Source organism: Phoca vitulina, unplaced genomic scaffold, assembly GCF_004348235.1.
Source record: "Phoca vitulina isolate PV1807 unplaced genomic scaffold, GSC_HSeal_1.0 scaffold81, whole genome shotgun sequence".
Taxonomy (NCBI): domain Eukaryota; kingdom Metazoa; phylum Chordata; class Mammalia; order Carnivora; family Phocidae; genus Phoca; species Phoca vitulina.
The window spans coordinates 3,027,142-3,054,951 of record NW_022589784.1 but is presented as its reverse complement, the minus strand read 5'-3'; the positions used below and the strand labels follow the sequence as shown (position 1 = coordinate 3,054,951).

General features: G+C 57.2%; 3 protein-coding genes across 6 annotated transcripts; all 3 read right to left on the bottom strand.

Annotated features, from left to right (window-relative positions):
- Positions 1 to 412: 412 nt before the first annotated feature.
- YJU2 (YJU2 splicing factor homolog) lies at positions 413 to 13,560 on the bottom strand. 3 transcript variants are annotated; one of them, XM_032394848.1, is made up of 9 exons: positions 13,467 to 13,560; positions 11,607 to 11,707; positions 10,062 to 10,206; positions 8,043 to 8,177; positions 5,824 to 6,005; positions 5,022 to 5,145; positions 2,427 to 2,577; positions 2,104 to 2,242; positions 413 to 1,456 (listed from the first exon to the last, which is right to left on the bottom strand). In XM_032394848.1, the coding sequence occupies exons 1-8, from the start codon at positions 13,488 to 13,490 to the stop codon at positions 2,130 to 2,132; spliced, it is 975 nt and encodes a 324-aa protein (XP_032250739.1). In that variant the 5' UTR covers positions 13,491 to 13,560; the 3' UTR covers positions 413 to 1,456; positions 2,104 to 2,129. The 3 variants fall into 3 exon arrangements, with proteins under 3 accessions (XP_032250739.1, XP_032250740.1, XP_032250738.1); XM_032394849.1 differs by having other exon boundaries at positions 413 to 1,222; XM_032394847.1 differs by having other exon boundaries at positions 413 to 2,242.
- A 1,935-nt stretch (positions 13,561 to 15,495) lies between these two features.
- On the bottom strand, positions 15,496 to 23,007 carry EBI3 (Epstein-Barr virus induced 3). Its single transcript, XM_032394954.1, has 5 exons — positions 22,671 to 23,007; positions 21,459 to 21,579; positions 20,216 to 20,394; positions 18,662 to 18,819; positions 15,496 to 15,923 (listed from the first exon to the last, which is right to left on the bottom strand). The coding sequence occupies exons 1-5, from the start codon at positions 22,735 to 22,737 to the stop codon at positions 15,771 to 15,773; spliced, it is 678 nt and encodes a 225-aa protein (XP_032250845.1). The 5' UTR covers positions 22,738 to 23,007; the 3' UTR covers positions 15,496 to 15,770.
- A 444-nt stretch (positions 23,008 to 23,451) lies between these two features.
- ANKRD24 (ankyrin repeat domain 24) lies at positions 23,452 to 27,024 on the bottom strand. Of its 2 annotated transcripts, none has more exons than XM_032394955.1 (4): positions 26,244 to 27,024; positions 24,518 to 24,643; positions 24,311 to 24,376; positions 23,452 to 24,157 (listed from the first exon to the last, which is right to left on the bottom strand). In XM_032394955.1, exons 1-4 carry the CDS (start codon positions 26,496 to 26,498, stop codon positions 24,080 to 24,082), a joined length of 525 nt encoding a protein of 174 aa, XP_032250846.1. In that variant the 5' UTR covers positions 26,499 to 27,024; the 3' UTR covers positions 23,452 to 24,079. The 2 variants fall into 2 exon arrangements, with proteins under 2 accessions (XP_032250846.1, XP_032250847.1); XM_032394956.1 differs by having other exon boundaries at positions 24,311 to 24,373.
- Between the last annotated feature and the right edge of the window lie 786 nt (positions 27,025 to 27,810).

Below are 27,810 nucleotides of genomic sequence, written 5' to 3'. Positions count from 1 at the left end.
TGTTTTCGTCCAGAGCAATCACGGCCTCCAGTGTGTTTGCTTCACTTCATAGCTTATTATTGTTTTTAGATACATTCACGATCTTCTCCCCCATCTTCCGAACACAACGTCACCATTATGAGGGGGAACCGTTTTTTTTTTTTTTTTTTTCTTTAGGGTATTATCGTCGTATGTTTTCCTTCAGTGTTGTAGCCCCAGGGCCTAAAACAGCTCTGGGCACAAAGTAGGTGCTCAATAAAATAAAATAATGTATAATAAATAGGTATTATATAAATTATATGTGTAATTCATACATTTTATATATAAACTATATCAACATATACATTACAAATTTTACAACATGTATTACACATATAAATTTTATACATATTTTATTTTAGTATATATTTTGTATATAAATCATATCCTTTTTTTTTTTTAGCAAGCAACTTGCTTTGGGAAACTCAAACGAGTGAATCTGCACAAGCTCAGCACAGGTCAGGCGAGCGGCAAGGACTTCTCGAACGTCAGCTGTTTCCCTCACTGAGCGGATCCCGTGTGCTTCATCCCGTGCCACACTGAGGAGAGCGCAGCTTGGGGTGACGGGGTGTCGGCACCTTCCCCAGAGGCCGTGGGGAGCAGGAAGGGCAGAGCTGGGCGACCCAGGCGGGGGCGGGCAACCTCTCTCTATCAGGGACCCGGTGGGGAGCCCGTTGGCTCCGTCACTGCAGAGTGCAGCGGCCACGCGTTACACGCAAACGGGCATGTCGCTGTGCCAACAAAACTTGGTTCACAAACTAGGCTGTGGGCCGGCTTTGGTCCACCAACCGTAGCTTGCTCATCTGTGTTTTGGGACGGAGCTCATAATCTTTCGTAAAGAAGAGTTAACAGGTGTCACGCACACACGGCGACAAGCGACAAGAGCTCAGGAAACGTCTGCAAGAAGGGATCAGAGCGAACGGGGGCCCCACGCCTCCTCTCTCCCACAAGCGCTTCTTCGGCTGGATGCTTTCCTCTGGCCGCCGGTCTGAACAGACCCCTCGCAGGCACCGTGTGCGACCCTGACTCTGACCTTGGGGAAAAGAGGCCGCGGTGTGCTGGCCCCCCCGCACGGGGCACCGATTTGCAGCCCCTCCACCGTCAGCGTTTCAGGACCAGGGCCCCGGGGCCTGTCTTCAAGGCCGGGAGCTGCGAGGTGAGGACCCGGGGGGCCTGGCTGGATCCCAGTCCGCTTCTTCCAGTCCTACTTAAGCACAGAAATCACTGCAGGAAAGTGGATCCCCAAAGTGGGGGCTTCTCACCTCCCAAACTCTGATAGCAAGAAGCACAAAGCCTCATTACCAAATGCCAAACAAATGTGTGCTTGAGAGAGAGACAGAGGAGGGCTGAGGCCGGCGACCCTGGGGGGGGGCGGGCAGAGCTGGGGGGGCAGGTGCTGAAGGAGTCTGGCGGGAGCATAAGACCTTCAACTAGAAAACTGTGAAGTGGGAGAAAATTATACCGGAGTTGAAGTCTGGCAACCTTGAAAGAACGTGAGCCTCGGAATCGATTTCCTGGTCACGTGACCAGTGACGTACTGGCGATCTACTGCTACATAACAAATTCTCCCCAAACACCCACTAATCAACGAGCCTTTTACCATCTCACAGCTTGCAAGAACCAGAGGCCAGATTGGCCACATTGTGTGGTTCTGTGGCCGCCCCCAGAAGCTGGCGGAACAGGGGCCCAGGCCAGACAGTGGTTCCTTTCATTGGCTCGTGGGTTTTGTGGCCGGAGGGGGCAGCGCTAATAAGGGGTGGGTGTGTTCTCCCGCGTGCCCCCCCCCCAAACACGGCCGAGCCCTTGCGGCTGTCAAAGGGACGACCACGAGGCCTGCCGGGAGCTGAGCGCTGTTCCAGGGAGGCCACAGCCCCGAATGGAGGGCCAGGAGGGCGGCAGTGTGAGCTGGGGACCCTGAGGTCCCCGAGGGCCAGCAGGTGGGGGGACAGGAGAAACCGAGTCCCTCGGCCGAAGCCCTCGCTGGCCCTGCCGCCTCAGAGGACGTCGGGGTTTGTCCAGTCATGCGTGGCTCTGGTTGGTGCCAAGGCATCCTGCCCCACCGTCAGCTGAAGCTGGACACGGGACCTTGACCTGGGGAAGGGCCTGGGGTCTCAGTTGCTGCCGCTGCTGTCCTCGCTGTCCGAATAGGCCCCCAGCTGGCTGAGGGAGGAGACGCCGGGCGCCCAGGGTGCAGGGTCAGCTGGCTTCCCGCTCTGCATGGGGCCTGGTGAGAGGCGCGAGCTAGCCTACGCGGCTTCAACCCCACAGCTCGGGCTCGGGGCACACCACCCCCTCTCCCCACCACTCAGAGGATTCCCCCAAGCTGCAAGGCCACACTGGGGGCGCTGCTGCCACCTGGCGGCCGCCCAAGGCGCTGCACCCCGGTCCCAGGACCCCAGGGCACCTACCCTGGGTGGTGGGTGACGATGCCAGGCCCTCCTGGGCGCTGCAACCCAGGTCTGTTCTCTTCACGACGACTAGGCCTGACAGCTGGGGCCTGCTGCCAAGGGTGCCAACACTCCGTTCCCAGCTCTCCGCCTTCCTCTTGGCTTTTGGGGCCTGGGAGTGAGGGGGGACATGAGTGGGTGAACTGGCCCAAATGCCACCTTCTCCAGCCTCCCTGCACTTAACACTTCCTAAAATCACACCACGCCTTCCCCCCTCCGTGCATCTACCCACGCCATTCCCAACACCTGCAATGCCCCCTTTCCTCTAAGGCATTTGGTGAACTCCTACTCACCCTTCAGTACCCAACCCAAGTATCAGCTCCTCTGGGAAACCTTTCTTTACAGTTCAGGCTCAAGTGATCAAGTGAGTGCTGCATGTCCACGCTCCCCGTACCCTCCACTGCCTTAGTACGTACCCCCCATCTATGCTGGGGGTTCCTGTCGTGTTCATGATGGGTCCCCAGGGCCACAAACAACTCCTGGCATGAAGATGCTCTATCAATGTTTGATGGAATGAGGAAAAATGGAGGCCCCCACTTTGGGGACTTGTGAAGGGAAGGCAGAGAGAGGCTCAGCCCCACCTCCAGCCCTTCAACTGTACAGGAAAGGACCCCTTTTATCTGTTTTCTGTTGAAATAGAGGAACTGGAACGCCCTGGATTCAGGAGGTCCTGTCTGAGCTAGGAGCTGGAGCTGCAGGGGCATGATGGACAGGGTGCTGCCTTCTCGGGGCCCACCATCCGAGGGACAAGGGAGGACGGACAAGCAAACAGATCAACAGGACAAAGTCTGCGCTGACAAGTGGTGTGACACAAAGACAGACGTCAGTGTGGCGTGACAGCGCGAGGGAAGAGTGGCCAGTCGATAAGGCGGTCAGGGCAGGTCTCCTCAGAGAGGGAACTGTGGGCTGACATCAGAACGAGGAGGAGTTAACAAGCGGAGACGTGAGGGACAACGCTCCAGGCGGCGGACTGGGCTTGGCACACGCAAGGGGGCTGGTTCGGCTGGAGCCGGGACCCGCGAGTGCTGCCCGGGGCAGACGTGGTCCAGTGGGGTGTGAGGAGAGGCCAGCGCTCCCAGCCGCAGCTTTCTGAGCCGACTCACGCGGCCCCCGGCGTTAGCCCTGTGAGCCCCTCCCCAAGCCTGTGTCCACCGGATGCACACGCTGCCACTAAATGAAACCACGGACACGGACGCAGGCGCCAGAGGCGCGGAAGGCGACGGGCTCCCGTAAGCGTCACGGTGAGCGTTTGGGAAGTCTCAGCAGAGCCGTATTGTGCAAAACTAAACAAAAAGTCTGTCATCAAACTAGGTGCGAGGAAGACACCTGGAACAGATGGGGGGGGCAGCAAAGAAACACAGATTGCTTTCACAGTGGCTCCGATCTCGTTCCACGTGGAAGAAAAAAAAGGAAATTTTAGACAACTCTGGGAGCGGTTTATGCAAGAAAGACAGTGTGAGACCCGTCGCCAGGGGACGGATCCTCAAAGGAAACGCTCTGGTTCTGTGTTGGAGAGTAACGGCTGGGCGTGCACGACCTCCAGGGCCATTCCCTCTGCTGACAGTCCTGGGAGCCCCACGGGAACATGGCTGCGCCCCAGAAGGACTACACTGCCCATCCTCCCTCGCAGCAGGTTGTGCTCAGGTGGCTCGGCGCCGACCAGCGGGATGGGTGCGGCAGGATGTGTGGGCCCGAGGGTGCAGCGGCCCGAACACCCTCCTCCCCTGCCGGGCCCTCGCCCGGGCTAGGACGTGAAGGTGGTACTGAGGCAGCGCGCAGGGAGGGCGGCCCCCAGGCCAGCAGAAGCGCCAGGAGGCAGCTGCCTGGGCCCGACGCCGTGCGGGGTGGCCGGGCACAACTTCCCAGCAGAGAAGTAACCTCCGTGCGGTCGGAACCGCGTGACTCTGGGTCTTACCCAGTGGCTGAACCTGCGTCCCGCTAGCACCGACCAGGAAGACGTCTGAGTTAAAATAAAACGTGTCTGGGTGACCACTACCTACCACTTCCCGCCTCCGCCCGACTCCGATGAACACACCAGCGTGGCCCTGGCCACGGGGATGAGACGCTGTGCTGGGAAGTCCACCCGCCAAATCCGCCTCCCTCCCTGGGCCGCAGCCCCCAGGCCCCCCACGGCTCACCAGTCGGGCTGCCTCTGACACTGAACTGCGGGGCCCTGGCAGGGACCCCTCTCACCCCCACCCCGGCCGGAAGCTGTGACCCCAGAGCTGGGACCGACGCTCCAGGAGAGCAGACGGAGAAGTTGGAAAGAGCCTGGGTCCCCGAGCGCTGGGAGCAGCACGGCCTGAAGTCCTGGCGGTCACCCCAGGGCTGCTACGGGGACCGAGAAATACACACCTGTGTTCCTAAGTCTCCGAGTCTGGGGGTCTGCTTGTCTCAGCGGCTGAGCAGAGGCCGGTAAACTGCCACCCTGCACGCCTGCCACCGCTTTCGGAGACAAGGTTGTCCCGGCGCACGGCCGCCCGCTGACTCACAGCTGGTCTCGCCGGGCTCCCCCTCTGCTGCCCTGAGAGCACTGGGGGGGAGGGGCGCACTCACCTCATCCAGGATGGCGGTGGGCTTGGGCCGGAGGGCCAGCCGTGGTGCGGCGGGAGCAGGCGCGTCCTCCTCCGAATCGGAGTCCTCCAGCAGCCGGCGTTTGCGCGCCTCCTCCACCAAGGCCCTGTGGGATGGTACTCGTGCCTGCGATCCCCTGCCCGGCTCGCCAACCCCCCCCCCCCCCCCCCCGACAGCAGTGAGCGGGGCAGGGAGGGGCACCCAAACTCCTCGCAATCCTCTCGGTCCACAGAGGGCGGCGTGGTTAAGTGCTGGCTGATGGCACCAGCCCGCCTCAGCTGGGACCCCGGCTGGGTGACTCGGTCGGGGCCACGCCTGGAGCTCCCCACATGCAGACTCGTCTCCGGGCTGTGCGCTATTCGCCACCCTGCCCACCTGCTGGTTCCGCCGGAGCTCCTACTATGCGCCCAGCCCTGGGAGCGCAGAAGCCAAACCAAGCCCCCGTCAGATTCTGGGGGAGGGAGGGAAGGAGGGAGGCAATGAACCAGGAGATGGGTGAGGCAGAGCGAAGGTTCCAGGGTGGACAGTGCCGTGCAGAAAGTGTGAACGCAGCAGGCCTGGGCGAATCATCAAACCTGGGGGGTGCTGTCGGTGACCCCGACACAGACGCCATGGGAGAAAGTGAGATGTGGGGGGGGGCGTGGGGAAGGCCCCCTGCAGCAGGGACACTTGAGGGAGCCACGGAAGATCTGGAAGGAGGGTGTTCCAGGCGGAAGCCTGAGCAAAGGCTGTGAGGCGGGTGGAGCACCCGGGACTCCCGCGCGGCCCCACGCGGCCCACTCACGCCGTCTCCCGCTCATCCTCCTCCCGCTCCTGCTTCTGCCGCTGCTCCTCTGACAGCCGGTGCTGCTGCAGCATGGCCTCGAAGTCCACGTGCGCCTGCCGCTGGTTCAGGTCCTTGAGCTCCTGCAGGTTCTCCAGAACCTCCATCTCCAGCTTCGAGTCCTTGGTCCGGTTCTCCAGCACCTGGCGGGCAGGACCCAGGCTGAGCGTGCGGGGCCGCCCCTCCGTGCAGCTGCTGGGGTGAGGGGGGCAGCACCCGCCAGGGGAGGGGCGCCCACGCCTGCCTGCACCCACAGCGCTTGCTCGGGGGCCTCCTGCCCGGTCCCCCTGCTGCCCCCATCTCCCAGCTCAGAGCACCCAGGCCTGGGGACGGGGAGTGGTCTCCTGAGGCCCCAGGGTTGGACGTCCAGCCCAGCTCCTTCATGAAATAAAAGTAAAAACACAGATGAGGGGCCTGGCTGGCTGTTAGGGGAACGCGCGACTCTTGACCTCCAGGTCGTGAGTTCGAGCCCCATGTCAGGTGTGCAGCTACTTAAAAAAAAATAATAGTAACAAAGATTAAAAACGACAATTGTTACACGCCAGGCCCCAGGCTGACACACTGCCAAGCGTAAGCTTGTTTCATCTCCGCGATGGTGCGGAGGAACCACGCCAGCCCGGGCGTCCGAGGCGTGGGTGGGAAGCCTGCGTCGGCCGCTTCTGGGCTGAGACCCCGCACAGAGGGAAGCGGCAGGCCCGAGGTTTTGAATACGCGTCCCCCAATTCTCTGATGCTCCTCCCCTGAAAAAGCAGAGCTTCATTCCCCTTCCCGTGAGTGCGGGCTGGACTCTGACCCAGTCCAGCGAGCGGAGTGTGATGGGACGACGGTGTGTCACTCTGAGAGCGGGCCCTAAAAGGCCTCCTCACTGCTCCTCTGGATCACTGGCTCTGGGGAGGCCGGCGCCATGTCGTGCAGGGTGCAGAGGCCCCCATGGCAGAGACATGGCCAGCTGAGCCTTCACAAGATGCGGCCTGGCCTGCAGCTTGACTTGGGCCCTCCTGAGAGACCCCAGGCCTGAACACCCAGCTCAGCTCCCTGGGCCTCCTGACCCCCAGAAACTGGAGGATCAGAAGTGTTTAAGTTGTGGTTTCGGGGTACCTAATTAGGCCGTAAGCCCCTGTGGCCACGTGGGCGGTCCACGATGGACATGACCACGCAGGCGGCTCTGGGCACACGCCGCCTCCGCGGAGCCTGCCTCCCTCCCTGCCGCTCCACTTGCCACGGAACACCCTGCATCAGGTCCGACGGAAGAGGCCAGCGGGAGATGACGATTTGTTTGAAGAGGGCCAATCAGAGTTTCAACACTCAGGGATTCCTGCCTACGTGCCGGGCCCTGTCCCCAGAGCTTCACATGTACAAACTCACTTAAGCCCCACCACAACCTCTGAGGCTGGTCTTCAATCCCATTTGACACACCAGGATGCCGAGGCACAGAGAGTCCAAGTGCCTTGCCCAAGGTCACACAGCCAGGAAACATTCAAGAGAACGTTTCCTTCCATGCTTCTAGTCTTCACAGCCACTGGTCATGGGCGTCTTCTCTGCAAACTGGGGGGTAGCCGGCCGCAGGAAGCACCTTGCATCCTCAAGTCCAACTTCCTGCCTCCTGATATTCACTTCCTCTGGCTGCATGACAATCTGCCACCAGCTCAATGGCTTAACATCACAGGGACCTCGCTGTCCCCTGGCTGGTGTGGGTCAGGAGCCCGGCGCGGTGCGGCTGGGTTCTCCGACAAGGCTTCCACAGGCTGAAATCAGGGGCCGGTGGTCTCATCCGAGGCCCGGCCTCGCTCGGACTGCTGGCAGAACTCTGTTCCTTGTGGTTGTGGGACTGAGGTCCCCGCTTTCTTGCTGGCTGTTGACGGGGACCCCCACTGCTCCCTGCCATGCGGGCCCCCACTCCAGGCCTGCTCCTTCACATCGCTAATGTCCTCTAGACCCAGATGAAGGGCTCAGGTGAGAGATCTGGCCCGTTGGATAACCTCCCTTTCCTGAGGTTGACCGTGACCCAACCTAACAACCTGATCGCAGGAGTGAGATCCTTGTGTGCGCACTCCCAGGGCTACACGGGGTGTGTGACCAGGAGGCAGGGCTCCCAGGGCCACCTTGGAGCTCTGCCCACCCCACTTCCCTGCCCGGGGGCCAAGGCAGGAAGAGGTGCACGTAGGCAGCTCCCGGCTCACCTTCATGGGGTTGTTCAGCTCCTCGTCCTCCCGCTCCTTCTGCATCCTCTTCTCCTCCTCCTCCAGGAGCTTCTCTGCCTGGAAGTTCCGTGTGGCTCCGTGCTCCATGGTGTAGTCTGTGTTCTCGGGGTCTGTCTGGAAGGGAGAACGGGCAGACGTCAGTCCTATGTCCCTGGGCATCAAGAGCTCCTGCTAGCCGGCAGCCAGCAGCCTGGGACACCTCCTCTCCATGCCTCACTCCTGCTCATGCCTTTCCTGGTCTTTTTTTTTTTTCTTGTTTAAGATTTATTTATTTTAGAGACAGAGCGAGCCTGAGCTGGAGGGGAGAGAGAGAATCTCAAACAGACTCCCTGCTGAGTGCCGAGCCCGACATGGAGCCTGACACGGGGCTCGATCTCACGACCCTGAGATCAGGACCTGAGCTGAAACCAAGAGTCGGACACTCAGCCACTGCGCCCCCCAGGCACCCCCCCTTTTCTTGTCAAATGCCTGGGTCAAACACTACTTTCTAGTGTTCCTGTCCTCTTTCACAAAACACCAAACTCCACAGCATGGATCTTCAGACCCCTCTGCACCTGCCTGCTGCCGCCCTCCGCCCTCCGCGAATATAAGTCTCTGGGCCTTTGCACGTGTCCTGCCTTCCTGTCTGCTCTGTGCGTGTGTGCATGTGTGCGCTCACGTGCGCATCTGTTCACGATTTTCCATACTTATAAATCACGTATCAAGTACATACAGAGCATGCTCCTACACGCGTTTCTAGGATGGAGAGGGGAAATATAAGCTGGCATCCTGGATGAGACCCTGGAGCAGAAAGACAGCATCAGGGAAAACACGGAAACCCACGTCGTGTGTGGAACGTGGCTAACGGTAACGTTCGGTGTCGGTTTCTTACGGCGACAGAGACGGCGACAGAGACGGCGTGGAGGATGCGGGCGGGAGGGGAAGCGGGCGAGGGGCTGGCGCGACCCTCTGCGCCGGCTCTGCAGCTTTGCCGTGTGTCCAGAAGTACCGTGTGTCCAGGCACGGGGCTGGCTGGGCAGGGGGAGCGGCAGGGGGATTTCCGGCGCCGGCCCCGCAGCTCCGTTTGAGCTCTGCTTCTACCACGCTGGAGCGTGATTGAGCATGAAGTGGAAGGGGCCCCGTCACACACCACGGCGTGGGAGAGCCGGAACCACAGCAGGACACAAGCTCAAGGACAGAGCGCGTGGCGCCACTCATGGAAAACATCCGCAACGGGCAGGCCCCCAGACGGAGAGCAGACGGGTGGCTCCCAGGGCGGCGGCGGGCACAATGGGGACCGACTGCTAACGGTTATGGGGCTCATTTCAGGGGTGATGGAAATTTCCTGGAATTGGGCACGGGGTCAGTTTAGTCCACCGTGAATACACTAAACACCACCGGCTCGTGCACTGTAAAAGGTGAACTGCGTGATATCTGAATCACATCTCACTACAGCTGTTGTTTAAAAAGTACTCCAAATAGGGGCACCCGGGTGGCACAGTCGGTTGAGCATCCGACTCTTGACTTCGGCTCAGGTCGTGATCTCCAGGCGGTGAGATCGAGCCCCGCGTTGGGCTCGCGGTCAGTGGGGAGTCTGCTTGAGAGTCTCTCTCCCTCTGCCCCTCCCCCACAGCCTGGGAGCGCACGTGCTTGCTCTCTCTCAAATAAATAATCTTAAAAGGAAAAAAGTAATCAAAACATGTAATTCTTTCAATGTACTCTTTTTATACCCAAAGGGAAGAGCATTTGGTAGAAAGAAACTCCAACAGAACGTAAGGTCCTCGGCCGTTCCCCCAAATTCTCAACACAGTCGTGGCCGTGACCGTGACGGGCTGCCACGTCAGGGTGCAGTCTGTTCCCTGAATCCCGTGTCACGGAACATCCGGGCCTTTGTACGTAATGCTGCCGGGAACAAGTCTGTCTCCTGGGGGCAGGGTGAAACAGGTGCTCCGTGGAGGGAGAGGAGAGGAGCGGGGAGCCCCCGGGGGGAAGGACCAGCCCGGCTGGGCTGGTGTCTACCTTGAAGGTGATCTCTGCCAGGCATCGTGTGCACTTGATGTAGAAGCGGAAGATGGGCAGGCCCAGGTAGGCCTCGTTCTGCACGGTCTCCTTGCGCGCGTTGAACTTCTTGCCCTTGTAGATGTACTCTCCGCACGTCTTACACCTGTGGGGCAGGACAGAGGGACTCAAGCCATCACGGCACGCTGGTGCCTACTGGTGGGACCCTGGCATTCTGGCAGATGGCTGCTGGCATACCTCACGGGACAGGGAGCTCCCCCATTCCCGAGGCAGACTGCCTCAGATGCCCCCCGCCTGGCGCGCTCTTCTTACTGTGCGCCTGGACCTTGGCCCCGGGGTCCCCTTCCGGGAAAGCGCCCAGACGACCCAGACCTGCTGAGACCCGCCTGTCGCACACTTGCAGCAGCCTCAGCGTCCCCACAGCATCCTCCCTGCCCCGCCTAGGCCCTGGCACAGCAGGTGCCTGAAAGGAGAGCTGAATTTTAAATATAAATGGATGAAGGAGAGAGAGACACAGACCAATGATACGCAAAAACACACTGAGTTTCAGAGAACAACGTGTCTGACGATCGGGTGTATCCGACTTCAATTTGCTAAAACGTGAAAAAGCGTGAGGCTCCAAATCGGTAAGACACGGTAATTGTGAAGTGCTACAAAGGGCACGATCTTGGGACGGTGAGGGAGAGGGAATCATGGAAGGGGTCAGGCAGTGGGTCATGAGGGCCTCTCTGAGGGGATAAGGTTTTTTTTTTTTGTTTTTTTTTTTAAAGATTTTATTTATTTATTTGACAGAGAGAGACACAGCGAGAGAGGGAACACAAGCAGGGGGAGTGGGAGAGGGAGAAGCAGGCCTCCCGTGGAGCAGGGAGCCCAATGCGGGGCTCGATCCCAGGACCCTGGGATCACGACCTGAGCCGAAGGCAGACGCTTAACGACTGAGCCACCCAGGCACCCCGGGGATAAGGTTTTTTTAAGATTTTATTGAAAAAAGTTTTTTGAAATATATATTTTTAAAGCTTATTATTTTCTAAAAAATTAATCTCTACACCTAACATGGGGCTTGAACTCACGACCCTGAGATCAAGAGGGTCTACCAACTGAGCCAGCCAGGTGCCCCTGAGAGGGTGAGATGTAAGCCAAGACCTGAGGGGTGAAGAAGAGCTGGCCAGGTGAGAGCAGAAGAAAGAATGTTCCAGGCAGAAGGAACAGCCTGTGCAAAGGTCCTGGGGTATGAAGAAGTATGGCTGCTGGAGGCGGTGAATCAGTACACAGCATCCCATCTCTGCACTCACACTTATTACCCACGATCAAGATCCTGAGGCAGATACTGGCTGGGAGATCTGAGTCAGGGGGGCTAATCCCGATCTGTGAGGAAAGTGAGGGCTGGCACAGTCCCGCACTCACTGGGTCGATGTCTGAGCCTGCACTGGGGACCTGGTCTGAGTGCCAGGGATGAGCCACTCTATGGGGGTGTCAGGCACTGGGTCTGTCTGCCAGGACTGATGTGAGGGGCCACGTGGGGGGTCACACAGCGGGGGCACTCACCTCATGTTGAAGGGAGCCATCAACCGCACCACATACTGCCGATCTTTGGGGAGCTTGAGTTTGGGGATCTTTGACGGGTCAAAGTCGGGCGGGTAGTATTTCTGTGGGAAGTGAAAGTGTCAGGGGAGCTGTCTTGGGCACAGGAGCAGGCCAGGAGAAGAGGGAGGAGCTGTACCCAGGTCCCCAGGACCACCCCGCGGTCTGATGATTTGGTGGGAGGGCTCCTAGGACTCAGCATACACTCGTACTTATGGCTATCACTTACTACGGCAAAACGACACAGCGACGCATCAGCAAAGGGAAAAGGTGTGTCGGAAGGGGTCCGGGGAGACCAGGCACAGGCTTCCAGAGCCTTCTCCCCGTGGAATCACACAGGACGTGTTAATTACCCCAGTGAGGAAATACGACCACACACGTGAGATGGTGTCTCCCAGAGAAGCACACAGGGAGCCCAGGGCTTTCACTGAGGGATGGTCACCCGGCCCCTCTGCCTCGCAGCTTCCAATATTCCAGACCCCGGAAGGACGGCCGGTGCTCAGCATGACCCATGGTGTTTGTACAGAGTGTAAGCAAGGGAACCATCCTGAGATTCCAGTTCCCGGATGCCAGCCAAGGTCCAACCCGGCAAGCCAGCCGGGACGGCGGCCTCGGGCCTTCTGTATTAGCTGCCCCTGCCGGGAGTCTGAGCTGGGAGATATGCGGAAGGCAGGTGTGGATCATGGAAAACAGCTTCGCTGGACAATCAGAAAATAAAGCAGTTCGTATTCTGAGCACCTACTAGGGGCAGGGCGCTGCTACACGGAACACTTTACAGCCCCTGCCTCACAGAATGCTTGCAGAGCCTCTACGAGGCAGAGCGTGATGTGCCCACGTCACAGAGGAGGAAACTGAGTCCCGGCGGGGACACGGCTCTGGGGGAAGCAGCGCGGCCCGGTGATCAGGGGCCTGGGTCCGAGTCCTCCTCTCCCTGGCTATCTCCCTGGGCCTCGCTGTCCTCATCTGAACGGAGGGACCCCGTCCGCCTCCGCGATCTGCTGAGCAGGGCGCTGGCGCAGTAGGCACAGGAAATGATGAGGACAGAGGCCTCCCAGCTGGACCGTCAGGACGGAAGGTCCTTCGTGGACACGGAGTCCAGCACCTGCCCTGGACTGTGAAGACGCCGGGGATGGATACCCAGCTGCTGCAAAGATCAGAGCGCGGAGCCGCAGGGAGTGGCCTCGGCCCGCCGGTGGAAACCTGGGCTCTTGGCCTTACATCCTGGGCTTACACACTCCCAGGCCGGGGAGCTCACTCCCCGCCACGGAGCACACACCCCTCCCGGGGGCTGCGGACGGGGACTCGGAACTCAGGGGCCGCATCCTGCCTTCTGAGCCCCCCCACCGGTTTTCCAACAGAGTCGGGAGAAGCCGAGGCGGCTAGGAGGGTCCCCTGCCAGCGAAGCGGAAGAGCGGAGCAAGGACGAAGCCCCCTGGGAACGCGAACCCCTGGACTCCGGGGGGGGCGGGGGCCTCACGGAGCCACGCGCCTGGAGGAGGAGGAGCGAACGGCAATACTGCCACGGCGGACCCGCCCCCAAGGGACGTGACTGGCTAACTCCCTTCGGCACAACCAATCAGGCGAAGAGATGGAGCAAACATGGGAAGCCCCGCCCCGAAGGCCACGGAAGGTGATTGGGAGGTTTCTGAAAGCCCCGCCCCGAAGGCCACGGAAGGTGATTGGGAGGTTTCTGAAAGCCCCGCCCCGCGGAAGACCGCTGGAGAACAGAAAAAGGTTCCAATAGGAGAGCATAGGAAACCCACCAAGGCCGGAGCTCCGAGGTGTCCCGCCCCGGCTAGAAAGCCCTAGTCACCAAATACTTACGTTTAAAACTTTTCGCTCCGACATCTTTGCCTCCTACTTCTCTCACAAGCACGAGAAGACCGCTTAGGCTCGGTGTTTGCCGAACTCCGCTGACCGTCCCCTGTATTTCCGCTAGCGTCACTTCCTCCACTCTATTATTGGTTGGAGGATACTCAGGTACCCTTTTCATTGGCTTTGGTCCCCGTCTGTCAAGCGCCGAATCCGGCTACCTTCCCGGCCGAGTTACACCCTCGCTAGTGGGTGACAAAGGTTCCGGAGGTCGGCTGATTTGAAGTTCTGGGGAGGTTCTCCGCCCCCTAGAGGTGAGCAGCAGCACAAAAATTCCATCGTGACGCGCCGTGGCCGCTGCTCGCGACATTCCCTGCTCTTCACTCCTTTCTGGAGCGAACACGGAGGTCGGCGTTGAGTGCTTACTCTGTGTGCTGGGCTGCGGGAAGCCACACGTGTTCCTGTGTCCCTAGCGCGCACCGGGGGACCAGGGACAGCTCCCACGGGCTCATGTCCACAGAGCAGCCTGGACGCCCTCCCCCAGGTTTACCTGGAGTCCCGGGCAGAGACTCATAGACCAGCTCCCGCACCCGCCTGCCCTTCACACATGCACGCATCCCCTCCCGCACCCACCTGCCCTGCACATGCATGCACCAGCTCCCGCACCCACCTGCCCTGCGCATGCCCACCAGCTCCCAAACCCACCTGGTGCAACAGAGCAGTGTTGGGACAGTGGAGAGAAGGGGCACCTGAGAGGGTGTGTGAGCTGCCTGTGGCTGCTGCATGGTTACCGCAAGCTCGCAGTCCTAGAACCACACACGTTTATTATCCTATGGTTTGGAGATCAGGAGTCTAAAGTTGGGGCACCCGGGTGGCTCAGCTGGTTAGGCATGGGACTCTTGATCTCAGCTCAGATCATGATCTCAGGGTCGTGATATCGAGCCCTGCGTCAGCGTGGAGCCTGCTTGGAATTCTCCCTCTCCCTCTGTCCTTGCCCTCGTGTGTGTTCTCTCTCTCTCTCTCTCTCTCTCTTTCATTCTCTTTCTCTCAGGGTGGAGGGGAGAGAAGTCTAAAGTGGATGGGAAGGGGGCTCCAGGGCGGAATCTGTTTCCCCGACCTTCCCAGCTTCCGGAGTCCGCCTGCACGCCGCAACTCATGGCCTGGTATCCACTCTGGCCTCTGCTTCTGTCGGCCCATCACCTTCCCTCTCTCCCTCTGACCCTTGTCATTAGGCCACCTGGACCATCCAGGATAACCCGCCACGACGTCCGTTCACTTAATACAGGATCCTTAATCTTTGAATTAAGGATCCTCATGATTCTTAATTTAATCACATCCACAAAGTCCCTTTTGCCATGTAAGGGACTGTATTCCCACACTCTGGGGATTACGGGGCGGCTATGTTTTGGGGGGCCATGACTGCTGGCCATACATGAGGTGGTGAGGAAAGGCTTCTCAGAGAAGATGACCTTTGACTTTAGACCCCAGTGAAATTCACAGAGAAGCCCATGGATTTTTCTCCCACCTTTGGTCCTGGTGGCCTTGCACCCCTCCCCGCCCGCCCTCTGGCCAGAGAAATCCTCCCAAACTCATACCCTATTTGCATTTACCCATAGTGGGGCTCACCCCCAGGCAGCTTTTCAGGAGGTACGTGAACTGAACTGCTGAGTGAATGGATTTCACCTCTCACCCCAGCCCCAGGACTCCCCCAGCCCCAGGCTCCTCCTCTGGCCCAGCCCTGACCCTGGGGATCCATGGGAGTGGGGATTCGCTGTGTGTGTGTCCTGCTTCATCCTCTCCCCTCTGGGTCTCATCTGGGTCTATTGAAAGGAGGAGGTCACCTGGGTGGTTCAGTTGGTTAAGCATCTGCCTTCTGCCCAGGTCATGATCCCGAGGTCCTGGGGTCAAGTCCCGCATCGGGCTCCCTGGTCAGCGGGGCGCCTGCTTCTCCCTCTGCCCCCACCCCCAGCTTGTTCTCACTCTCTCAAATAAATAAAATCTTTTTAAAAAATGAAAGGAGGAGGAATCCTGATTCCAGCAACAATCTTTTTTTAGTTAAACAATAAAAAACATCAGAAGTTCACAGTTCACAGAGCCCTGTACTGCGGCCTAAGGGAGAAGTGCATCCCCATTTCACAGATTGACAGACAGGCTCAGAAAGGCAAAGTCATTTGTCCAGTGTTGCGCAGCTACTCGGCAGCAGTGAACCCAGGCCACATGGATCCCGTCCGTCCTTGAGTGGGTGGCAGTGGGGGGCAGATGTCAAGGACCCAGCCCCTCTTCTGGGCGGGGGGGGGGGGGGGCTGGGAAGCCCCACTATTTGCCCAGGGGCTTGGAAGCAGCAGCAGGGAGGCTCCAGTCACTTGCTTCCCCATAGTCGGTGAGGTCCTGAGCAGCCACCTGGATGCAGTACTTGGCTTGGGGCCTCACAGCCCTGAGGGTGAAGGATGTGGCTTCAATAGGCCCCACCTGAGAGCGGAAAAGAGGGGTGAGGTCAGTGGGAACAAGGAGGCTGGGAGGGGCCGTGGGGCACGGAACCGCATGACAGAGCTTCGGTTCCCCCGCTCCATCCTAACAAGTATGCCCCTGAGGCCCCCTCCATATCGTTGCTCCTTCCTGATCCTTGGCCCCCGAGCCACCCATTTCTGGACACCCTTGTGGACCACACAGACCCCCAACCCCACCACCCCACTCCTCCTCCAGGCCTCAACCACAGCCTCTGCGATCAGCCTCAACGCCTCCCTCCCTCCTGGCCCTGCTGTATTAACCTTGTTTCTAAGTTTTCGGCATCCTCTCTTTCTGCTACCGGCCGCATCTTGCTGATCAGGGAGAGACTGCCCCTCCCGGGGTCAGTGGATTCTTAGAGATGGCCTACCAGCCAGGAGCATGGCTCATGTGTACACGCCAGCCCATCAGACTCACAGCCCACTCCCTCCAGCTCCCACACAAGCCAGCCGTCCCCCTGCCCTCCAGCCTCCCGGGGCCAGGTGCAGCCCAGCGGCAGCCAGAAGTCTTCAAGCTCGCCAGCCCCCAGCGAGCGGTTCACCCAGCCCTGCCTTGCCTTCCCACCGAACCCCCCACAGAGGCTGGGCCTCTTTCTCCCCGGACTCCTGTTTCTGCCTCCCTCCCTCCCGTCCTGATGTGGCCCGTGTCGGCCTGCGTGGCGTGGCATGTCCCCTTCTCTGGGGAAATGTAATCAATTCTTCTTGCAATGGCGCTGACCTCTCCGCGTCCGCTCTCAGGCATCTCTCTCCCGCCATTCCCACTCTCCCTCCTAGATGCGGCTCTGTCCTCCTTCTGGGTCCCCCTCTTCCTCAGAACAGAACGACAGACCAATATCCCAGCCCCCCCACCCCCCGCATCCCCCAACCAACTTCCTGGCCCCAGATCTGACTGTCTGCCTCCCCGCTCGGCCCTGGGTCGTCCTGATGGCACCGGATGTGGCCGTTTATGTTTTACATTTAGATTAATTAATGATTGCATAACTTTGTGAATATGCTCAAAGCCTTTTTGCCTTGTGCAGTTTTTATGAGTTTTACGGCATGTGAATTCTGTCTCAATCTAAAAATTGCAAAAATAGGGGCGCCTGGGTGGCTCAGTCATTTATGGGTCCGACTCTTGGTTTCAGCTCAGGTCATGATCTCAGGGTCGTGAGATGGAGCCCTGCAAAGCCAAAGTCTGCTGGAGATTCTCCCTCTCCTTCTGCCCCTCCCCCAACTCTCTCTCTCTCTCTCTCTCTAATAAATAAACAAATCTTAAAAAAAAATCACTTCATTCTCACCACTAAAAAAATTCCAAAAAAATAGAGGCACTGGGCTGGCTCAGCTGGTAGGTAGAGTGTGTGACTCCCTTTTTTTCTTTTTCTTTTTTAAAATATTTATTTTAGAGAGAGAGCGCGCAGGAGAGCAGGGGGGCGGAACAGAGGCAGAGGGAGAGAGAATCTTTTTTTTTTTTAAGATTTTTTATTTATTTATTTGAGAGAGAGAATGAGATAGAGAGAGAGAGAGCACAAGCAGGGGGAGGGTCAGAGGGAGAAGCAGACTCCCCGCTGAGCAGGGAGCCTGATGCGGGACTCGATCCCGGGACTCCAGGATCATGACCTGAGCCGAAGGCAGTCGCTTAACCAACTGAGCCACCCAGGCGCCCTGGGAGAGAGAATCTTAAGCAGACTCTGTGCTGAGTGCAGAGCCTGACATGGGGCTCGATCTCACGGCCCTGAGATCACGACCTGAGCCGAAACCAAGAGTCAGATGCTTAACCGACGGTGACAACCAGGTGCTGGGAGAGTGTGACTCTTGATCTTGGGGTTGTGAGTTCAAGCCCCATGTTGCACGTAGAGATTACTTAAAAATAAAATCTTAAATAAAAAATAAAATAAAAATTTATTTGTATGTATATAAATGAAAATAAATTGCAAAAATGTTTAAAAGAAAACGAATGCATATTAAATAAAATGTAAAAGCCAGCTCCTTGATTACTCGCCACATCGCCGATGCTCAGCAGCTACATGAGGTCGGTGGTACAATTTTAGTCAGTGCATATGTAGAACATTTCCATGGGCCCAGAAAGTCCCATGGGACAGGGTCGCAGAAACCTACCCCCTGCAAGCTTGCAGCTCCTGGGTCTGGCATCTGAGGCTAATACACAACTGACCACAGATGCTCGGCAATACCCTTGCCTTACTTATCCTCTACTTTGTAAAAATTTTAAACAACATATTTGTTTTCAATCAAGGTGAAATTCACATGACATAAAATTAACCAATTAAAGAGAACAATTTGGGGCCTTGAGTATATTCCCAATGTTGTGCAACCATCACCTCCTTCTAGTTCCAGAACATTCCATCACCCCAAAAGGAAGCCATGTCCCCATCGGCCATCTCTCTCCGCTCCCTCCCCAGCCTCTGGCAGCCAGAACCCCTTCCTGTCTGGGGATGTGCCTGTTCTGGATGTTTCCCATAAATGGAATCGTGATGAACACACCCCGCATGGCCTGGCCCCCTCCCCGAGTGTCGTGGGCTCAGGGTCCGTCCCCGGGGCCGTGCGTGTCTGCGCCTCACCCCTGTTCCCGCTGAGTGACCTGCCCGTGCGTGGGTGGATGCATGTGTTTTTCTATTCATCTGTCGACAGACATTCGGGCGGTTTCCGCCTTTTGGCCGCTGTGAATGGCACGTGCTGTCCTCGCCCTCCTCCCCTCCTCCTCCTCACCTGGCGGAAGCGGGCCGATCCGTGATGCTTGTATCGGATCCAGTACTTGAGTGAGAAGATCTCTGGGAAGGGCCAGGACTGGGGGGGTTCCCACTGCACCCACAGCCGCTGCCCAGGGAGGGGGCTCAGGCGGACGCCTTCGGGAGGGTCTGGTTTGACTGACGGACAAGCAGGAGGCAGGGTCAGAGGCTGCTGGTAGGCTCACTCCTTCATCCAATCAACCAACAAGTATTTATTGAGTGTCTACTGAATGTCCAGCGGCATCCTGGACACTGGGGACACAGCAGTGACCAACATAGACCCAACCCCTGTCCTCTTGGAGCTCAGTCCATCAGGGCAAAAGACGAGAAACAAGAAGCAAATCCACGGGGCATCAAGAGTAAGGAAGAAAGATCAAGAGCTATTTAACTCTAAAACATTCCATCACCCCAAAAAAGATACCCTGTCCCCATCAGCGGTCACTCACCATCCCCAGCCACTAATGCACTTCCCGTCTGTGGATGAGTCTGTTCTGGGGACATGTCACCCACGTGGACTCACACTGTGTCCTTCTGTGTCTGGTTCCCTCCCTGAGCATCGAGGGCTCGGGGTCTGTCCCTGGAGCAGCATGTGTGGGTGCCTCGCTCCTGTTCATGACTGAGTAATGTCCCATAATATGAATGGAGCCTGTTTTGTGTATCCATTCATCTGTTGACAGACCGTTGTGTTGTTTCTGCTTTTTGTCTGTTACGGATAATGTTGCCGTGAACATTACAAGTTTCTGAGTACATATAATTTCATTTCTCTGGGGTATACACCTAGAACTGGAATTGCTGGCTTATATGATAATGTATGTTTGACTCTTTGAGGAACTACTAGACTTTCTTAATAATCACCAGCAACATAGGAGGGTTTGCAGTCTTTAATAATGTGCTCATGGGAGGGCTCACTGAGGAGATGACATCTGAGTACATGTGAGGGAGGTGAGGGAGTGAACTGTGTGGAGATCTGGGGGAAGAGGTTTCCAGGCAGAGGGCACAGCCTGTGCAAAGGTCCTGGGGCAGGACCTCCTTGGTATGCTGGGCGAACAGAGGAGGTGTGTGTGGCTGGAGAAGAGTGAGTGAGTGAGGAGGACAGGGGGAGGAGGGGAGGTCAGGGAGGGGATGGGGCAGGTCGTGCAGAACTTTGGGGGCCTTGGGGAAGACTTGGGCTTTTACGCCAGGCAGGTGGGAGCTCTGAAGGGCTGACAACAGGGGAGGGTGGGACCTGACTCGGGTGCTCACAGGCGCCCTCTGGTGGCCACCGTGGGGAGGGCAGATAGTGGGGGTGAGGGCAGGACTGGGGACCAGGGTGGAAGGGATTGAGCCAGTCCAAGCGAACGTGGAGGCTGGGCTGGGTGGGGGCTCGGTGTGGGGAGAAGTGGGCGGCTTCTTGAAGAAATGCAAAGGTGGAGCCGACAGGACCCAGGATGGATGGACAGGATGGATGACAGGAGGTGGGTGGTGAGAGCGGGGAGGGGCAAGCAAGCCAGCGGCCCTCCGCACCCCCCACGGCCCCGCTGCTGCCCGCACTCACTGATGTGCTCCGGAACAAAGGGCACGAAGCTGCTGCTGCTTCCCCAGGGCTGGACCGCTGTGACGTTGAGTATGTAAGGCACCATGGAGAACAGCTGGACATCTGGGATGGTGCAGCTGGTGGCCTCAGGGGTCAGCTGGAGGCAGGGCTGGCTCTCCCCGGGGGCAGCCACGCCGTGCCTGGACACGCAGGGGCAGCGTGAGGGCCTCAGCGCTTCCCGCGGGACGGGGAAGCGGGGTTACTCAAGGACCTCAGACTCGGGTCCTGCTGTTGGCCGTGTGACCCCGAGGGAGCCGTTCACCCCAACATCACAGAGCCTGTGTGGACCCGGGGCCAGGGGGAACACCCTACAGGGAGACGCTAGGGTCCAGATTCTACAGGCTTCTGGAATGTCAGCATTCCAGCCTTAGAATTCCAACATTCCAAGGTCTATGGACTCACAGATTCTGAAATAAGAAGATTCTGACTGTCCTGAGTTCTGAGACCCCAAGATTTCAGACTCTAGGGACAAGCTCAGCGCTGCACATACAGCCTTCCAGAACATTCCACAGGCTCTGACCGCCCCGTCGCATGCAGTAGTCACTGGCCGCGAGTGGCTGTCCGCTGTTCAAAGTGTGGCTGGTGCAAGCGAGGGCGGCTTTCCGATTTATTTTATCTGCCCTCAATGTCAAGTTCCCGGTGGTCAGAAAACTTGACAAAGTTGTTCAGGACGACCCAGGTGGGTGACTTTACATTCCCACCCACAGATTTTATAAAGTCTAATCAGAGACCAAGAATTCCCCGTGAACATCTAGCACGTGAGTTGAAATGTGCTCTATGTGTAAAATGCACGTGGAGTTTCGGGCTTAGTATAAAGAGAGTGTAAAATATCTCATTAACTTTTAACATGTTGATTACATGTTGACATGATCCTGCTTTAATCCCACTAAATAATACTAATTTCTATTGTGAATTTACATATATAAATTGCACATAAGCATGTTAAGTTGCACTCGATCCTATTAAATAAATTATTTGGAATATTGAGATGATACTGAAGCAAAATATTAAATTCTCTTTCCTTTTTAAACGTGGCTTCTAGAAGGGTTTGAACTCCACATGTGACTCGCAGGCTGTGTTTTAGGAAGTATATCTCTATTGGCCCATGCTGCTTTGGAATCCTGAGGGTTTCGGGTACTCACTAGGCCTCCAGCTGTCCTGGCCCCTGCGTGAAACCCCAGGACACCCTCCTGGGCATTCTGACCTGTACGAGGCAATGAAGGACGTGGGCTTGGCGGAGTGTGGAGTGGGCAGCAGGGTCCAGGAGCAATCCACGGCAATCGGGTACCTAGAGGCCCGGCACCGCACCCTGGGCTGGGTGGGGGCTGCTGGGGCCCCGGAGGGAGAGGAAGCCGTGTGAGCTTCCAACCTGCCCCGGGATTGTCGGAGCCCTACGTGTGCCGGGCCCCAGCCTCCCTGCCAGCTGGCGGCACCAGGACACAGTAGGTGCCCAATAAAGGTTTGTGCAGCGAATGAATATGTAAATGAAAGGCAGCTGCAGGGGCGCCTGGGTGGCTCAGTCGTTAAGTGTCTGCCTTCGGCTCAGGTCATGATCCCGGGGTCCTGGGATCGAGCCCCGCGTCAGGCTCCCTGCTCAGCAGAAAGCCTGCTTCTCCCTCTCCCACTCCCCCTGCTTGTGTTCCCTCTCTCGCTGTGTCTCTCTCTGTCAAAAAATAAATAAAATCTTTAAAAAAAAAAAAAAAAGGCAGCTGCATCATCTCTCGCCTCCACTACAACCTGTGAAGGCAGGGAGTATTAGCCCATTTTCCAGATGGGGAAACTGAGGTTTAAGGAGCCACACGAGGGGGGCGCCTGGGTGGCTCAGTCGGTTAAGCGACTGCCTTCGGCTCGGGTCATGATCCTGGAGTCCCGGGATCGAGTCCCACATCGGGCTCCCTGCTTGGCGGGGAGTCTGCTTCTCCCTCTGACCCTCCTCCCTCTCATGCTCTCTGTCTCTCATTCTCTCTCTCGCAAATAAATAAATAAAATCTTAAAAAAAAAAATCCTTAAAAAAAAAAAAGGAGCCACACGAGGGGACCTGAGTGGCGGGGAGCCCCGGTGGGAGGGAGCTGTCTCAGTGTAGCCCCTCTTCCTAGCAGCTTTGTTTAGAAGTGCATGGAATGAATGCATGTAATTAAAATGTCTCCTTCTCTCCCTCCCTCTCTCCTTCCCTCTCCCTCTGTCCATGCTGTGGCTGCCACTTCCTGGTGTCGCTTTGTGGTGGGACTGGTCCTCTGTTTCTCCGTTTCCCCATCTGTGCAATGGGATGGCAACCCCCTCCCACCTGTGGGTTATCTGGTAGGTGTGTGAGCTCCCACCCCACAGCCCAGAATATTCCATGGTAGACAGTTCAACTCCAGTCCCCGGGTAGTGTCCTTCTGCCTTGTCCCCCAGGCCCCCGGCGGGTCCCACGTACCTTCTCTCCCGCTGCAGGGTGAGCAGCCCACCCAGAGGGCGAGCACCAGGAGAAGTCTTGAGGCCATGAGTCCGTGTTATCTGCTGTCAGGAGCTGGGGCCGGGAGCACCTCGGGGAGGCAGGGGCCTTGGGTCCCACCCGCGGTGGTCGTGCAGCCCCCGGTCAAAGCCCCCCCTTTCCCTTCCCCGGGTCTGACTCCCTGGGCGGTTTGTGGAGCCAGCAGAGCTGCGCGGGGATGGTGGAGGAGCCCTGGTCCCTTCACCTGTCACAGCTGGGTTGGGCGCGAGGTTCTGGAGGCCCTGGGCAAGGGGGCGGGAGAGGAGGCCTCGAAAGAGAGAAGTGGAGCCCCCGTGGCCTTTCCCACAACAGCCTGACTGCAAGTCCTTCCTTCCGGCTGCAGCGAGGACGAGGACGGGGGGGAAACCCCAGGAGGGGGAAGAGGACAGGGAGAAGGATGAGGAAGGCCAGAGCGGGCAAAGACACAGAGACACAGAGAGAGGGGGATAGAGACAGAGATGGGAGCCCGTGAGCGGCAGAAACAGAAGAGAGACCTGGAGACAGGGAGACACAGGGTGAAGAGAGACCCAGGCAGGACACAGAAATCACCCCTTTACTCACCGACCGACTGCAGGGGTGGGGATCCACCCTGGCCAGCGCTCCACGCTCCAGGCCACGGAGACCAGGGAGGGCAGCCCCTCCTGCGGGACCTTCTCTGAGCCATAGGGACGCCAAAGGACAGGCTGAGCCCCTACAGACGCAGTGCCGCCCCGGACACTCAAGGAAACCCCGGGGACAGGTCACATTCCCACCTCCCCCACCTTAGCTGGAAAGAGCCAAGAAGCCCCAGGGGATTTCGGGGGACTTGCCCAAGGGCAGGGAGGCTGGGGGTGGGAGGCTCCCAGCAGGGCTGGATTTAGGGTGAGGAAAGTGACTCAGGGCACACTTGGATGCTGTCTTCACTTAACATTCGGACTGTTTGTTCATCACGGACTTCTGACTTTTTACAACACCGCACGAACACAGTATTCATTCCGGGGCCTGAGTCGTTGGTGCAAGAGGTGATTGCCTCACGTGCCAGTCCCTGTTCTAGGCCACCCCTCTCCTCCCTACCGCGGGGGCCCAGCGATCAGGCCATACACATTCATCCTCTGCTCTGAGAGCTTTTATTCCCAGGGTCCGGGGTGGTGCCTCGTTACAGGACGGACAGGATGGGACGCGGGAGAGGGGGCTCACAGAGTCTCCAGTGGGGGTGAGGGCACAGTCAGGGCTGGGGATGACACCGGCCAGTGCGTGCGGGGACCAGTGGGGCAGTGGATGCAGCTAAGTACAGTCGAGAAGGCCCAGGCTGGTGTCCGAGCTTAGAAGGTCAGCACGTGAGCCTGGCGGGCGGAGGGTCAGTGCTGTGATGCTCAGCGGCCCTGAGCTTGGAGTCTTTGCATCTGTAGGATCTGGCTCAGGATCCGCTGCACATCTTCATCCATCTGACCCTGGGGCGGGGGGAAGCAGAGAGAGAGAGAGAGCCTGGGCACTCCTGCCCTGGCTTCCCGGTTCCCTCCCGCGCCACCCCTGAAGGCCATGAACCTCTCCTCCTGTACTGATGGGAGAACGGGCCGGGGTGTTGGTGGCCCGGCGGGACTCACCTGAATGGCATATAGGAGATGGCTCCTGTACAAGGCCACCACTGCACTGTGGTCCCTGGCAGCCTGCTGTGAGGATGCGGGAGGGGTGCTTAGAAAAGCAGGTCCCCCCAACACGCCCCAAAGCCCCCTTTACACCCAGAGTCCCTGCCCCAGTGTGACAGCTGCTAAAATCCTGAACTGCTTTCCTCCCCCGCCCCGTGTCCTCACCTTCAGCTGCTCCTGCAAGGCCTTGACCTGGCCTTGGAGGGCCTCCACCTCGGGGGTGCCCGGGGCCGCTGGCTGGTCCTTCAGGGCCTCCTTAAGACTGAAGACTTCCTTGGAGAGCTCTGTGATCTAGGCGGGGGGGTAGGGGGGAACCTCCAGTCACCCTGAGCCTGGGGCCCGGGACATTGGACCTCCCCAGCACCTAGGGAAGAGGCTGGTGAGGGAAGGTCACATCCTAGAGGCTAGCAAACTCCGGCCCGCGGGAGTCCGGCCCGTGAGCTGAGAATGGCTCTCACATTTGTAAATGGTTGGGGGGGAAATGTCGAAAGAAAAATGATATTTCATGACATAGGAAAATCAAATCAAATTCCGAGCTCGTACATAAAATTTCATTGGTGCGCTGCCAGGCCCATTCACTGACACGTCAGAGCCGAAAACATGGACTCTGGCTCTTTCCAGAAGTTTGCCAATCCTGTCACAGCCCCTCTTGCGGACTCTGGAAAGGGGAGGCTGACAGAACGGGAGGCCCAAAGCAGCCTGGCCTGGTGGGGCTGGGTCAGGCAGCCCTGGGCTTGGGTCCCTCCCTACCCCTTTCTTGCAGGAGATCTTGGGAAGACGGCTTAACCCCTCTGAGCCTCAGTTTCCTTATCTGTAAAGGAAGGAGAATCACGGTTCTCACCTTGGCAGCTTACTGTGATTCTGAACGGAGGTTAAATCTACACTGTGCCTGGCAAACAGCAGGCACTCAATAAATGCTAAGCTTTATTATTATACTACAGATCAGAGGTCCTCAACCTCTGCCCTCAAGGAACCCCAGGCCATGTGTGGGGATGTCTGCGGCTGTCACATTGGGGGTGCTCCTGGCATGGAGGGGGTGGGGCCAGGGATGCTGCTCAGCCCCCCACAGTGCCCGGGACACCCCCCCATAGAGAATGACCTGACCCCAGTGTCACTAGGTGCCGAGGGGGAGAGATCCTGCAACAAATAAACCATAATCTCGACCACAATACCAGAAGGTGGTAACAGGCTCAGAGAGGTCAACTGACTTGTTCAAGGTCACACAGTGAGCTAGGGCTGGGGGACTCTATGCTGAGGCACCTGGGGCTCTGGGAGTCACGCGCCTGTCCAATGAGCGAGCGACCTGACGTGTCACTCTGACATGTCACAGTTGGCCTCTCAGAGCCTCAGCTTGCTCATCTAGAAAACAGGAATAAGAACGCCTTCTGGCTTTCGGGGTTAGAGGGAAATTAAAAGCGATAGTGTGTGAAAACCACCCAACTCAGTGGCCACGGCCTGCTGTCAGTCATCGTCGTTACTGAAGACCAGAACTCGGGAAGCTGGGTCCAAACGCTGGCCGAACCTCTGCATGGCTGTGTGACCTCAGGCAAGTGGCATCCCCTCCCTGTGCCTTGCTTCTTCAAATGGGGACAATAAGAGCACCGATCTTACGGGAACTTGACGTGAGGATTACATGTGTTAGTCCATGTCAAATACATAGCTCAGGGCCTAGCATGCAGTAAGTGCTCAGTCAATGTTAACTGTGGTTATAATTCACAGTTAGAACAGTAGCCCACGTGTCTGAGTTGTCCCCTTCCTTCTCTGTGCCTCAGTCTCCCATCTAGAAAATGGGCTGATCTCCCAAGACTCGTTCATCTGGGACATTCTTGGATTTCCCCCAACCTCTGTTGGGTGGGAACCCCCCAAGGGAGCACAGGGAAAGGGGACGCACCTTCTTGTCCTTCTCCTTGGCCATATCCAGGGCTTCCTGGGCGCGGCTCTGGGTCTGGCGTGCCCGCTCGGCCTCGGTCCGTAACCCCAACAGCTGCTGTTCTGCTGTGGCCAGTTTTGCCTCGGCCGCATGACGTTCACTCTTCATGAACAACGCCTCCCTCTGGACCTGCAGCCCAAGCCCATGAGGGAGCGTGACCCCAAGGACATGAGGACCCCAGAGTCTCCTGACCCTTCCATTCGGGCCCGAGGACATTCAAGCCCATTCTGATATCGAGGAGTTTGACTCAGGGAGTGCTGGGTTCTTCCCGGACACCACAAACATTCCGGCCCATTCTTACACTCGTGACGTGTTAGCTGTGTGGCTTCAGACAACTGACTCAACCTCTCTGTGTCTGTTTCCTCATATGGAAGATCAGGGTAATAGCAGCCCCCACTTTGCAGAGTAATTGTGAGGAGGAAATGGACAAATACAGGGCATGTGCTTAGAACAGAATCATTATTTTTCCAAGAAAACACTCTTTTAAAATCAGTTAATTCTGGCTGCCATTTACTGATCTCTTATACTATGACTGCCCTAAATCATTTATAGAGATTAAAACATTCAATTTTCACCTGAGAATTCAGAAGTATTATTATCTCTGTCCCAGGGGTGAGTAAACAGAGGCATGGAGAGAAAAATGCTTTCCCAACAACAACTAATGAATGTGGCTTCTTATTCACATATTTTGTTATAACACCTGCCAGTTTTTGTGGGGTTTTTTGTTTTGGTTCTTTTGTGTTTTTTTTAATATTATTATTATTACTATTATTTTTAAAGATTTTATTTATTTAGTTGAGAGAGAGAATGAGAGCATATGAGAGGGGGGAGGGTCAGAGGGAGAAGGAGAATCCCCGCTGAGCAGGGAGCCTGATGCGGGACTCGATCCTGGGACTCCAGGATCATGACCTGAGCCAAAGGCAGTCGCTTAACCAACTGAGCCACCCAGGCGCCCTTTTGTTTGTTTTTTAAGAGAAGAGACGGAATCAAATGTCCACCACGAGGGACAAAATATATATATATACATATATTCCCAATATATATACATGTATATATATGTTCCCTGGCCTTAAAAAAACCAACAACTCAGCATCAAAATCTACTGGGTTGAAAATATTCAATTAAAAATCTCTGGGCATGGGGTGCCTGGGTGGCTCAGTCGTTAAGCATCTGCCTTCGGCTCAGTCGTGATCCCAGAGTCCTGGGATCGAGCCCCACATCGGGCTCCCTGCTCTGCGGGAAGCCTGCTTCTCCCTCTCCCACTCCCCCTGCTTGTGTTCCCTCTCTCGCTGTGTCTCTCTCTGTCAAATAAATAAAATCTTAAAAAAATAAATAAAAATAAAAATTATTAAAAAAAAATCTCTGGGCATAAGGTCCTCCTACTTTGGGGCTGAAGCATCAAAAATGATCCAAAGGCAAAATGACAAGCTCTAAACAGCCAACTGGAAGAACCACAGGCAGATTTCAGGCCAGCAGAGAAAATGGTGTCATAGTGAAAAAACAGGTTCCCTGCTCAGTGGGGAGCCTG

Excerpts from the sequence above, each read along its gene's own strand:
- YJU2 (XM_032394847.1), bottom strand. The coding sequence starts at position 13,490 with ATGTCGGAGCGAAAAGTTTTAAAC. Across the intron at positions 6,006-8,042 it reads AGCTGAACAACCCCATGAAG|GTGCTGGAGAACCGGACCAA; the intron begins GTGAGCCGGGAG and ends CCTGCCCGCCAG. Across the intron at positions 2,578-5,021 it reads CCACCGCCATCCTGGATGAG|GCCCCAAAAGCCAAGAGGAA; the intron begins GTGAGTGCGCCC and ends CCTCACTCCCAG.
- EBI3 (XM_032394954.1), bottom strand. The coding sequence starts at position 22,737 with ATGGCCTCAAGACTTCTCCTGGTGCTCGCCCTCTGGGTGGGCTGCTCA. Across the intron at positions 21,580-22,670 it reads ACCCTGCAGCGGGAGAGAAG|CCCCCACCCAGCCCAGGGTG; the intron begins GTACGTGGGACC and ends GGGCCCCAGCAG. Across the intron at positions 20,395-21,458 it reads TCCTTCATTGCCTCGTACAG|GCACGGCGTGGCTGCCCCCG; the intron begins GTCAGAATGCCC and ends CTGCGTGTCCAG.
- ANKRD24 (XM_032394955.1), bottom strand. The coding sequence starts at position 26,498 with ATGTCCTCGGGCCCGAATGGAAGGGTCAGGAGACTCTGGGGTCCTCAT. Across the intron at positions 24,644-26,243 it reads CCAAGGAGAAGGACAAGAAG|ATCACAGAGCTCTCCAAGGA; the intron begins GTGCGTCCCCTT and ends CCCCCCGCCTAG. Across the intron at positions 24,377-24,517 it reads CCTTGCAGGAGCAGCTGAAG|CAGGCTGCCAGGGACCACAG; the intron begins GTGAGGACACGG and ends GCATCCTCACAG.